We start from the raw sequence: 12341 nt of genomic DNA, 5'->3' as shown, positions 1-12341 counted from the left end.
ATCTCAAGGGCTTTTTTTTCTCTGTGGATGTTGTAAACCTTGGGGTCTCAACCTTGAACATCAATATACTTATCTGAGTCCAGGGACGACAATTATATCTTGCACACGATCCAATTTACTTTTGCATTTTTTACTCTGGAGCTTGGATTGCTCACCTTGCGTTTACAGTAAATCAGTTCCTGGAAGGTGGAATAAATTGCATCGTGACACCTTTATACAGGGGATCATTTAACATATGTGAAAGTAAGGAAACTGATAATCCTTTAGAATCAGGGGCAATTTGACTAGCCACTCAGATATGTCTCGAACAAGACAGTGGGGTCTTGATAGCTTTTGGTGATTTTCCGAAGTCGGAAATGTGCTATTCTCTATTTTTTTTTTTTTCAGTGAGGGGCCAGACCACTTTATAATGAATATAAATTAGTGACAGTTTGCTTTTCTGCTTTACTTTCATGAGCTCCTTTAAAATTGTCTGCAGGTGGTCCAGAGTTTGCTCATCACATCACACATTAAAAAAAAAACCCACCAACATACCCACAGTGTCTGCTCAGGAGCACCCACCTGGTAAAACTGGAATTCCCAGAGACAGCAGAAAAGAAAGGCTGTGGGCAGGCGTTGCAGGGACTTGCTTGCTGCCCTCCAGGATGCACTGTTCACATGTGGTTTGGACACTCATCTGTACCGAAATAAAGTCCTCCACGACTGACACCCTCATCGTGAGAAAGCCAAGGTCACAAAAGAAAGTATTAGTTACACTTTATTAGAGTTGAGCAACTGTTTCTTTTATGGTCCTGTGGGAATGGTTTTACTGCTGCAGAGCACTCACTGTAACAGCGAATGGAAAAATGCCAAAGTCACTTATCCTGTTGGGTTTTTTTAATTCCCTTTGGGTTTTTGTCAGTTGTTCAAGGTGAAGGAAGTGTAAAACTAAGGCAGAAGTGATAATGCTGCGGAGCCACTGAATTCTCCAAGAAGTATTTCAGCAGCAAATGTGGGGATATTTTATCACTGAAACAATGCCGTGCAAGACAAAGTTTTCAGGGCCCTGTCCAGAGCTCCCCTCCCTGCCTGGTTTATGCGGTAATTCGCATAAGACGGTGGGAGGGCTGAGTGAACGATGACAGAGATCCAAAGGCTGTACACGAAGTCAGAAATTTTTATTAACAGCAGTCTGGAGAGGATTGGGTGATGAGACACATGCTGACGTATGAACACCTATGTCTTGTAGATGGTATGTTTGATGACATACAGTCACTTCTGGGATTTCGGCCAAATAGCATGCAAGGCTGAAGAAATTCAGCAGTAACACCAGCACACACGCTGTCAGCGAGATGCTGAGCTACCGTAAGTGGAGACTAGAGAGTCACGAAACCTGTGCGGGTTTTGCCCGGCTGTTCAGCCGCCGGTGGCGCTGGGGCGCGCCGGCAGTGCGCGCTGCCGGACGCCCACGGCCGGTGACGCGGCTGCCGGTGACACGGCTGCCGCGCCCAGGGCCGCGCCCTGCGGCCTACGGGGAGCGGCCGCCGCCCCGCCTCGCCCGCAGTTTCGGCTCCCGGGAGCGAGGCGGCGGCCCGCACACGCCAGCCGGGCGAGGGGCGGCGGCGCCCGCCCCAGGGACAGGGAGGGGGGACCCCCGGCCCCGCGGCCCCGGCAGCGGGGGGGGACGCTGCGCATGCGCGGCGCCACGTGACACCGCCCCGCCGGAAGCGCGGCCGCGCGGCGGCAAGATGGCGGCGCTGCTGGCGCGGCTCTGCCGGGGCGCCCCCCGCCTCCGCGCCGCCCGCCTGCCCCTCGCCGCCGCCGCCGCCCCGCCGCTGCGCCGCCCCTCCGCGCCGCCGGGGCCCCCGCGGCCGCTCAGCTTTTCGGCGGCCGAGCTGGTGCGCGCCGCGCCGGGCCCGCTGCGGCCCTACTTGCGCCTCATGCGGCTGCACCAGCCCACCGGTGAGCGGGGCGGGGCGGCGCCATAGCCGTGGCGACGCGGTAACCATGGCGATGCAGGCGCCAGCGGGCGAGAACCAGGGGCTCCGGTGGCGGTGGCCGTCGCACCACTCCCCGGCCACACGCTCGCTGGGCTCGGGCAGAGCGGTTCGCCAGAGAGCGCGTCGGTTCGGCCGTGCCGTCGCTCGGCAGCGAGCTGCCCTCTGCCCCGTGCGCCCCCACCTCTCGTTGCCCCCCCCGCCCCACCCGGGTTGTGTCCCCGCTCAGGGACGTGGCTGCGGTACCTGCCGTGCACCTGGAGCATCGCCTTGGTGGCTGAGCCAGGCTGCCTTGTCCCCCCCTCCCTCCCCCCCATCCCAACCCCCTCTCGTTGCCCCCCTCGCCCCACCCGGGTTGTGTGTCGTGTCCCCCCCCTCGTCGTTGCCCGCCTCGCCCCACCCGGGTTGTGTCCCCCCTCAGGGACGTGGCTGCTGTACCTGCCGTGCACCTGGAGCATCGCCTTGGCGGCCGGGCCGGGCTGCCTGCCGGACTGGCACATGCTGGCCCTGTTCGGTGTCGGGGCGGTGCTGATGCGCGGAGCCGGTTGCACCATCAATGACATGTGGGATCGCGACTATGACAAAAAGGTAGAGAAACCGCCGTGGGCTTGCAGGGACCTCAGGGAAGTGGTTTGCTGGTTAATTAACCAAGTACATGTCTGCTCATTTCCAGCATCACCGGTGGGTCCTTGCTGAGTGCAAGGGCTTCAGGCTCCAGGCTCAGAAATTCCTCCATGTTTCTGTCAGATATGCATGCAATTAATTTGTCTATGTTTCCTCCTAGAATAGTAGAAATCTGTTTATTTTGTATAACATTTCTCTGTCTAGGACTATAGTAAGTCTTCTAGAGTATTAACCTCTGTGTAAGATAATCATTTTTTTCAACAATTTTTGTCAGCAGTTGTCAACAATTATTTGTTGTCAGCTGTACATAGTACTTGAGCAAGTTTATTTTTCAACTTTGCTTTGCATGACAGAGCAGAATAACACTTTTCTGCTACACTTGCTAGTTGCAGTCTACCCAAGAACCACGTATTTTATTTTTTTTTTAATTTTCAGGAGCAGGTTTTTCTTGAATATTGTTAATTTCCTCATGGCTGTTAAGTGTATCATGCCCAACCCTCAGCTAATCCTCTTCTGTTATGTTGTATTTTTCATCTCCTTTTTGTTCAGAAGAGGGAAATGAGCAGAAGGCAGTGCCCCGCGTCAGATGTTGGAATGTGCACAGGTGCAGGCTTGGAGGGGGAGCATCCTGGTGATGCGTCACTGTTTGTTTGTCTTGTTTTCTGTTCCTATATTATTCCTCTGGTTTTGGGGTTTGGTTTTTGGTGCTGGCAAGAGACAGGTTAATGAGCCAGTCCAATACGTGAAGTCCTTACAGCTCTGTTGTATTTGTGCAGTTGGGAAGGCGATGGATCAGTACAGGTTTTGTGGCAGCTTTGCATGGTTTAGGGTTCAGAGGTTATCAACATCTACATATGCTAAAAGTATTTGCCAGGGTGGGGTGGGTGTGATTAGTAAGGTGGCGTTTTCAGTGGAATGAATTCCTTTGTGCATTGATGGGATGTGGTTAGATACAAAGTTTTAAAAATTCTCATTGCAGCTCTTTCTTACGTACCTTAAGAGGGTATCTTCAAAACAAGTGCGATAGAGGCCAGACCAACAGCAGGGTGTTGGCTTGTGTTGGTGATGGTGGTTTGGGGGTTTAGATTTTATGTTACAGATTATTTGGTAAATGTTTTCTTTTCTTTAAATGGAACATCCTGTGTTTGGTTATGATGTGCAGTGGAATTGGTCGCAAATACATTAAAGGCATGTTTAACCTGCAGAAGCAGTATTTGACGTTTAACATAACCTGAATGGGGGGCAGAGAACAAACTAAAAGAGTTTATTTACATTCACATTATTAAAGCATATGCAGAACACTTAATACATATGTAGCATTCTATAAAAAGTTGGCTTTCGAACTTCTTTGAATGGACTTTACACCATTTTCATCAACGTGCAAAACTTTTGTCTTTTTTTTTCCTTTGGCCGTGGTCACCTTTGGCAAGTAACTCAGCATACATTGCAAATTAACTTTTTTTCTGATATTTTTTTCTTCCTTCAGCTAGCCTCGTATGATTTTCTGTTCCAGACGTATTTTGTAAAATCCATTGTATCCCAACTAGGATTAAATTAATTGTCCTCTCATGGTTATTAACTATGGTTACGTGTGCTAGAGGAGCCCTGCACCTTTATGGTATTTTGCATGATAATCACTTCAATGCGTTTAAACACAGAAGAACTGCTCAAATTTGGGATAGTTAGCTCACAACTTTTTAGGTCTGATTTTATTTTTTTTTCCCCTAAAGTAATAAAATTTCAATATGAGATATCTGCAGTGTTTCTAATCAGCCTCATTGCACACAATTGGCGCTTTATTTCTGCTCTAGTTTTTAAAGCCTACATGCTTCTATTATGAGTGCTGCTGCTTAGAAATAACAGCTCATGACCATGATGGCATGCTAGGTTTGTATCATTGAAGGAACCCCATCTCATACATTCTGTGACCTGTTTCAGTTTATTTTTGTGCTTATATGCCAATGGTGTGACTTCTCATTTTAAGATACATTAGAATGTTTTATGTTGGATTTGGTATTAATATGATTATTTCAATTTTTAGGTTGCGAGGACTGCAAGTAGGCCCCTGGCAGCTGGAGAAATCTCCATTTTTCAGTCCTTCATTTTTCTTGGGGGACAGCTTAGCTTGGCGCTTTGTGTGCTCCTGTGTCTGAACTACTATAGGTGATGTATGAGTTACCTTTTATTTAAAATTTTATTATGGGTCCAGAGTTAAGCACAGATTTTCAACAGAAAAGGTGTTGGGTGCAGACAGAGGAGGCTGTTAGACATGGAATTGTGTTTAACGGTAAAAGAATTAGTTCAGTAATATGTATGGCTCCTGTAATGCTGCACAATATCTTGTGATCTTTAGACTGGCAAACAATAAATGTCTTGGTACTTTTTACAGTATCATTCTGGGAGCAGCCTCTTTGTCTCTTGTGATCACCTACCCTCTGATGAAGAGAATAACATACTGGCCGCAGTTAGTTTTGGGTAAGCTGGAAAAATTTTTACTATTTTTTTCTTCTTCTACAAATAAGTAATTGAACTTTTTCAATTACTTGAAGAAAGCAATCTGATTTTTTATAACTTTTTATTAAAGTAAAATTACCTTATAAACAAAGGTTTGTTGTGCCAGAAGCTTCTTAAAAGAATTTATAACACAAGAGTTGATGTTTGGGTTAGGGATTTTCTTTGTTAAAAATCAGTTCCTTCCTTTGGCAGAGTGAAGGGATGGAGAAAGGGAGGAAGGAAAGAAGTATTTGTCATTTGAGAATCGGCTTTAGTTTCAGGGTGCTCTTGAAATCTTTCTTAAGCATACATTTGTCCTGCATTTCAGTCTTCAACCTCTACAGTACCTCCCGTGCAGAAATGGATGGTGCTTGTATTTCAGGATGAGCTACTAAAACATATCTTTGTATCTTAGCCTTCACATTCCAGCTGCCTTCAGCTTTTTCAGCCAACTTTGTCATTTTCAGACTTGAAGTACCATAGTGGGCTGTTGTGCACTCTTGCAGTCAGTTATACTGACATCTTTTGTTTTACTGACATCTAAGCATTTTAACTTTAGACCCGTTGTTTGAGTACACGGGCATAGTTCTGTGCAAATATTTCCCTATGCTAATGAAACCAAATTTAAACTGAGGGAAAAACGTGTGGCTGTAACCATTTCTCCTTGTAGGTCCATAGTATATAATGTCAAATACTTGAATTTATTACCTGCCTGAAAATAAGTGGTAGAAAAATAGAGATGCCAGTATTTTATAAAAAGCTGCTGATAAACACTCAAACAATATTTATTTCTATACATGTAATTCAGATTGCTCCTGGCAATCTTGTAACTTTTTTATTTTTAACTCTCTTTATGTTTTTAGGGCTTACATTTAATTGGGGAGCCCTTCTTGGCTGGTCTGCCATCAAAGGGTCATGTGAGTGGTCTGTGTGTTTGCCCTTGTACTTAGCTGGAGTAATGTGGACGCTGCTATACGATACCATTTATGCACACCAGGTAGAGTAACAGTGAGAAATTTCAAGTGTCTGTGTATGTTTGTGTGTTTAATTTACAACTTTGTTGTCAAGCAGCAGTACTAACCCGCTGCCGTTCTTCACCCTCAGCTGAGCTAAAACAGCATCAAGGAAACCCCAGCCCCTGGACCTTTTATTGCTGTTTGCAAATGTTTTACATACCAGACAGAAAGCTGGAAGTATAATGAACTTTATGTACCTATGCATTTGCATTGTGTAAATAACTTTGGTATTGGTATTGGCTCTTAGCTACTAAAGCAGCTTTAAGGACCAACCTCCTAAATTAAATTTTAATTCAGAGACCTACAAATGGACTTAAATTGGTTTCCTAATAAGAAATGTTAGAAACTTAAGCAAAGCCCTTTTTGTTTTCCTTATGAACTGGCAGTTGGATTGTGGATTTTTTACTAATTCATCCTTCCATTCCAGGATAAGAGGGATGATATCATTATTGGTGTGAAGTCAACAGCCTTGCAGTTCAAGGAGGATACGAAGCAGTGGCTCAGTGGCTTCAGCCTTGCAATGCTCCTGAGTTTGTGCATGGCAGGAATGAATTGTAACCAGACATTCCCGTATTACTCAGCTGTGGCTGCCATAGGTGCTCACCTAGTGCACCAGGTTTGATGGATTTATTTATATTTTTTCCATGTGAAAATTCTTGATAAGAAATCGTAGTGATTTTCTACCCCCATCAATTTGCCAACTACTTAAAAAAATAACCCTGTAAAGAGAACTGAAGTCTTTTGACAATAAGATTGCTTCTTTTAAGTGCCTTTTGCAGACCTTTTGTTTGGAGAGACCTCCAGTGGTCCACATACTGTAGAGCACTGGTTTTCAGTCTGTTCCTGTCCAAAAGAACTGCCTCACATTAAGCTGTGATCTCAAGGGAGCAGTTTTCTTCTTGCTTCCAGTAGCAGCTGCAGCTAGATCCTCCTCCATGTCCTGCAAGATTGTGCAGTTTTTACTCTTCTGATGCAGCTCTTGCTATGTCTGGCACATATGATCTGAGACAGCAATTGATGTACGTTATGAATGTTCACTTGCTTTAAAAGATTTTGTGGTCTACACTATCAAGGACACAGCTATACAGTAGCTATATGAATACGAATATTGCATGTTCTGTCTCTCAGAGGTGGTTAATTTTACATCTAAATAATTATACAGTACTGTGGTCTGGAGCTTCAGTCTGTGATCTGACAGTTTAACAAAATTTTCTGTGGCTTGTTCACTACCACCTGTAGCAGATGTTAATATTATAATTTCATGGTAATCGACTGTTCTAATTCACAGTTCTTTTTATAGCAGAGAACAATCCAGTTCAGTCTTGTATTAATTTAGAAATCTTAATGAATAGCAGAAAGAAAGAAATCAACTGTGTCAGTAAAAACACGCATGATCTTGTTACCCTGTTCTTTCTGAATCGTAGCAACTGTGTTGCCCAGCCTTTCAGCGACAGGTCAGTCTGTATGAAAATTGCTGGTCTTGATAGGTGAGTGATAGCAAAGAGGTTTGAGCAAGTAGTAAAACCATCAATAGTCTGAGAAGTTAAGTGTGTGGTTAACATGGAACTTTGTAAAGCACATTAGACTTACATTACACTTTAATGGGGGGAGCTTGTGCAGGTGATGGACATTAACAAACCTCTGGGTAAGAGAATTCTTATGATGGTGTAGTCTGGTACTTGTCAGCCACTGCTTTTCATAGCGTTGTTCTTTGAGATTTATGAGTGAAAGAGTACTATGTTCCGCTGCATAATCATGTACAGTTTGAATTGTCAGAGAGGCTTTACCTTGTAGTTTTGGCACAATTCCCTGCAGGGGAGGGGGTTTATAAATGAGAATGCAGACCTATTGAATGTAAATGGTGAAGAGTGTACACAAATTTTCTAGATTGCCAAAGTCACGAGAGCAGTGTTGTTCTGTGTACCACAGAGTAGTTTCCTTTTGAGTGACTATTTTAATATTCATGCCTTCTAAACATTGTCATGCTTTTTGATCTAGATTTCTGAGTGTGCTTACCTAACTGAGTTTAGAAAGCTGAGTAAGCCTCATGAGGGTTAGGTTTTCCTGAATTGATTGGATTTGTGCCTGAGACAGAGGAATTTGGGTCATGAACGTGTCAAATTTCAATGCCACTCAAGAAGTTCAGTGGTAGAAAAATAACATCTTGTATTTGCTTTGCATTTCTGAATGGTTTGGCTGCTATTGGGTTTTATTTCTCAGTTCAGTTCAGTGGTTTCAGTTCCCTGTGCTTGAGGGGCTGGCACGTTTTCAAGGGCGTGGATAACATGTCTTAGAAGCTTGTGGGCAATGTTTCAGATTATTTGATCAGAACCTAGCCCCGTCACCTCTCTACAGCTGCAAATGGCAGAAGAACAGATTTCCTAGCAAAAGTTTCACTTCTATTAGTCTGATATATTCTGATTTCTTCAAAGGCTGAGTTGCAGGGTTTGAGGTTTTGGCGGGGTATTTCTTTCATTTATTTTGCTTAACATTTCCTCTTGCCATCCTTTTCGAGACTTTTGCACCAAGTTTTGTTTCTGGGAATATTTGTCCAGTAATTTTGCTCTTGTTGTACTGTGTGGGGTTTTTTCACCTTTAGTTGTGACTCACAGCAGACAGCTGCCAAGCTGGGCAAGCTTTGCTTCTAGCCGTTGTTACAGGTGTCCTGGTTCTTTTTTTGCAAGAGCGTTGAACAGACATGGCTAAGAGTGACTGGACTACACCAGCACTGTGTGATGAGGCAGGGCTGGGCACCTTCCTGTGCATTCCAGTTGGCTTGATTCACTGCTGGCTCTACAGTGCCTTGTCTTTACTTAAACACAGAGCAACACCTGGCAGCAGAGATTTAAAGGTGCAGGCAGGTTTGGGGGGGGCAGTTATTTTTATTTGAAGCTCCCAGTGTGGAATTATGTGGCAACCTACTGAGGAAAATCTCAAAAGGACTTATTTACATGCCCAGATATTTTTACATTTTAAAATGTGAAACCAGACACACCAGTATCCAGGCTGTTTATATGGTCCTTCTTTGAGAGGGTCCAGGAATCAGGTTCATGTATGATCCTTGACTTTTCTGCAGTATGTTGAATAAAACTGCCAAGTAAACATAGATGCCAGTTATGCAAAAAATCCTTTGTAAGCACAGACTGTTCCGGTTTCTTGTGGAGACAGCGGTATGCTTTAGAATTTGAGATTCAGTTTTTGAAGTTACAAACCATTTGGTGTCTTTTTGTGATGTGTCAAATATTTATGAGTCTGTAGAATAATAATGCTATAATGTTATACTGTGCTTTTGCAGATTTACAGTTTGGACATAGACAAACCTGAAGACTGTTGGAAGAAATTTGCTTCAAATCGTACTGTAGGCATTCTGCTCTTCATAGGGATTGTGCTTGGAAATCTGTGGAAACAAAAAGACATAAAAAATGTAGAAGAGTCTTTAGAAGACAGGTAGTTGAAATTGCTATAAATACTGATATTTCAGTCCAGCTAAAATGTAAGTACTGTAAGAAGGAAAATGTTTTTAACATAAATATAGCTGCTTTATACTGTTTATTTGTAAAAGCTGGTGAAAACATTCTTGTTTCTAAAAGCATGCAAATTAAATTATTCTACAATATAAGTTTTGATTATCCTTAAATGACTTCAACCGCCGTAGAAGCTTCAACAAGTGCAGCTGCTCTGGTGGTCCTGCGTAGTACAAGCAAACTTCTGTCAAGCTCTCGGGACTGTAAGACCAAGATTTTATACAAAACAGATGTCTCTTAGTGACAGCATGTGGGAAAATGCAGAGTGATTTCAGGATGTAAATAAAATCTGACTGTACATGTTTGGTGTTCTGATTTATTACATGAATGATTTTCAGTTTGAGTTGGAGCTTGTTGAGTGAAAAAATTGCAGTAACAATACAAAGTGATCCTAATTTTTCAATTTTTATTTGTTAATTCTATACATTTTAACATGCCAACTGGTTTTATTTGTAGCCTTACAGGAAGAGCTTTTTTATAGGAGGCTGCCTATAAACAATAAAAATATCAACTACAAGCTAACCATTACATTACTCCAATCCATTCATGTTTTTGACTGGCTTATGCTCTCTCAGTTACATGATTTGCACAGTAGTTAACCTTTTCTTAGACTCATGGTGTCAGAGATCTTCTGTGGCACATTCTGTAACTATTTTCTGTGGAAGGTGCAGCAGACACGCCTGTTCTACGAAAATGATACGGTGGAGTTGACTTCAGTTTACATACTGGTAGGCAATGCAAACACAGTTTTCTCCACAGGTAGCTTTGCATATGCCTGCCTGTGGGGCTGTGGTTTGGTGGTTGCCAAACTCGTTATGGTATTCCAACAACCCTTCCTGATGTCTGCTCTGCTCCTTGAGTGGTGGGGCACAACTGTGCAGTCGCACCAAAAACTAGGCTGCGTACTGCTCTAACTCTGAAGATGGGTATCATATTTTAAGGTTATTTAAACCTATATGTCTGAGAGACATTGCAGTCCAGAGCTGTGTGTTCAGGGTTCGCTAACTAGTTTTGTGTTACTGATGACGGTGAACCGGTGAAGAAGTTCCTGTTGCAGGGAAATGAGAAAACATATGATGAGTCAGTGGCTTTGGTCACAGCAGATCTTTTTTGAAAATTATTGCATGTTTTCTGTGGAGTGTTTCCAAACTCATCTGGAAATGCATTTTACAAAGATATACCATAGCTGTATTTTAGGTTCATTGCCTGAAAACTGAAGAAAGGTTTAGGTTCTAGGCTATAATACTGAGCAGATACTGAGTTATCTGCTTGAGCATTTTGTGATTAAAACACAGAAGTAAGTGTGTTTTTAAGTGCAAAAGAGACAAAGGCTGAACTGCTTTCTAGCTAAAACCCTGTTTGTATCTGCTGGCCGGTACATATGCATATCTTCTTCCATTCCCAAGCTATTCTATTCCAAATCTTCAGAAAGAGTCTTATCTGCTGTATTTAGATACAGTCTGTCAAAAAATTCTCAAATATACCTATTTCTGAGCAACAGCTTCATTATTAGCTAGTGTGCTTTTGCACAAATAAACAACGTCTGCTGGAAGAGTCTCCTCCAACGCCAAATGTTGCATTTCTCCTCCCCTTCCTTTTCCAATGTTCCTCCACAGGCTGTTGAGATAACAAATGCTTTTGGAGGCAGCAGGAAGGTCAAATGTGCCTTGCAAAAGCAACGTGAAATGCCAGCAGATGCTTGGTGAAACAGAAAACTCCGTAACCAACACACACACTTGCCTTTTTGTGCTCCCATTGTACTTCATAGAAAAGTACATCAGAACAACACCAGCTTGTTGCCCAGGAGTAGCGGTATGTATTTAGAGTCCTGCAGAGGTACGGGGAGGGGTTGCCAAGGCATTGGCTGCCCTTCAGAGTGGGGATGGATCTTTGACTCAGAAGCCCTCTTGGGGCAGTGGCACACAGGAGCTTTCACACTCGCCTTTGCCAGGGGCAGGGATTCACCATAAGGTCATCCAAGGCAAATGTCCCTGCATTTTGCTATTTGTATATCTCTTGGTAAATGTGGTATCAATGAACGTAAGCAGGTCAGATTTTTCTCTCCCTCTAATTTCAGGAAAGTGTGCACTGCAGGCACCTAGCTCAGGAGCTGTGGTGTGCAGACAGCATGGGACAGAGGGCATGGGACAGCCAGCGTGGCTGGAAGGCAGTCCGGCTGCAGGAGATCACCAGGTCAGTTGGTCAAGCATAGCGATGGCCACTGGTAGCCTGGCTTGGGAACAAAGAGGGGGCTTGGCTCGAAGTCAGAAAGGTGTGTCAGTTTGTGGAAAGATCAGAGCATCCTGTGGCCGGGAGTCACTAAAAAGCTGGCTGAAAGTCAAGATAACCCATCGCCTGTACCAGCATGGCATTGTGGTTAGCTGAAAGCACAACCACTGTGAGGAAGGACTGGTAAACAGAAGCAGAAGAATATATTTTGTGGGTACTGCTTCTTTTTTTTCCTTTTGGTGAAAGCAGGGAAAGGGCCATTAGTTTCTAAACACATCACAGTGCAAATATCAGGAGAGATCTGTTTAAGCTTCAAAACAAAGCTAACAAGAAAAAATGCGGCTGTTAACCGGCCATAGATAATGTGAAGTTTCAGTATTAGCTGAAGGCTCTTGGCGTATGGGGGGGGAGTTCCCTGCAGTGCCTCCCTGTAGTTTGTGATGAAGGCAAAAGGCCAGAGCAAATTTTAACACGGTGTG

General features: G+C 43.8%; 1 protein-coding gene across 1 annotated transcript; it reads left to right on the top strand.

The window, feature by feature from the left end:
• Positions 1-1188: 1188 nt before the first annotated feature.
• COQ2 (coenzyme Q2, polyprenyltransferase) lies at positions 1189-9933 on the top strand. The gene is made up of 7 exons (XM_056360436.1): positions 1189-1941; positions 2398-2564; positions 4642-4763; positions 4990-5075; positions 5957-6090; positions 6537-6725; positions 9405-9933. Exons 1-7 carry the CDS (start codon positions 1332-1334, stop codon positions 9558-9560), a joined length of 1464 nt encoding a protein of 487 aa, XP_056216411.1. The 5' UTR covers positions 1189-1331; the 3' UTR covers positions 9561-9933.
• The last annotated feature ends 2408 nt before the right edge of the window (positions 9934-12341 follow it).

Source organism: Falco biarmicus, chromosome 1, assembly GCF_023638135.1.
Source record: "Falco biarmicus isolate bFalBia1 chromosome 1, bFalBia1.pri, whole genome shotgun sequence".
NCBI lineage: Eukaryota > Metazoa > Chordata > Aves > Falconiformes > Falconidae > Falco > Falco biarmicus.
This window is presented reverse-complemented; position numbering and strand designations above follow the sequence as displayed.

What these genes read in the sequence shown, in the direction of transcription:
- COQ2 (XM_056360436.1), top strand. Translation starts at nt 1,332, where the DNA reads ATGCTGAGCTACCGTAAGTGGAGACTAGAGAGTCACGAAACCTGTGCG. An exon ending in CTGTGTCTGAACTACTATAG is followed by an intron (nt 4,764 to 4,989) that starts GTGATGTATGAG and finishes TACTTTTTACAG; the next exon opens with TATCATTCTGGGAGCAGCCT. An exon ending in GTGCTCACCTAGTGCACCAG is followed by an intron (nt 6,726 to 9,404) that starts GTTTGATGGATT and finishes GTGCTTTTGCAG; the next exon opens with ATTTACAGTTTGGACATAGA.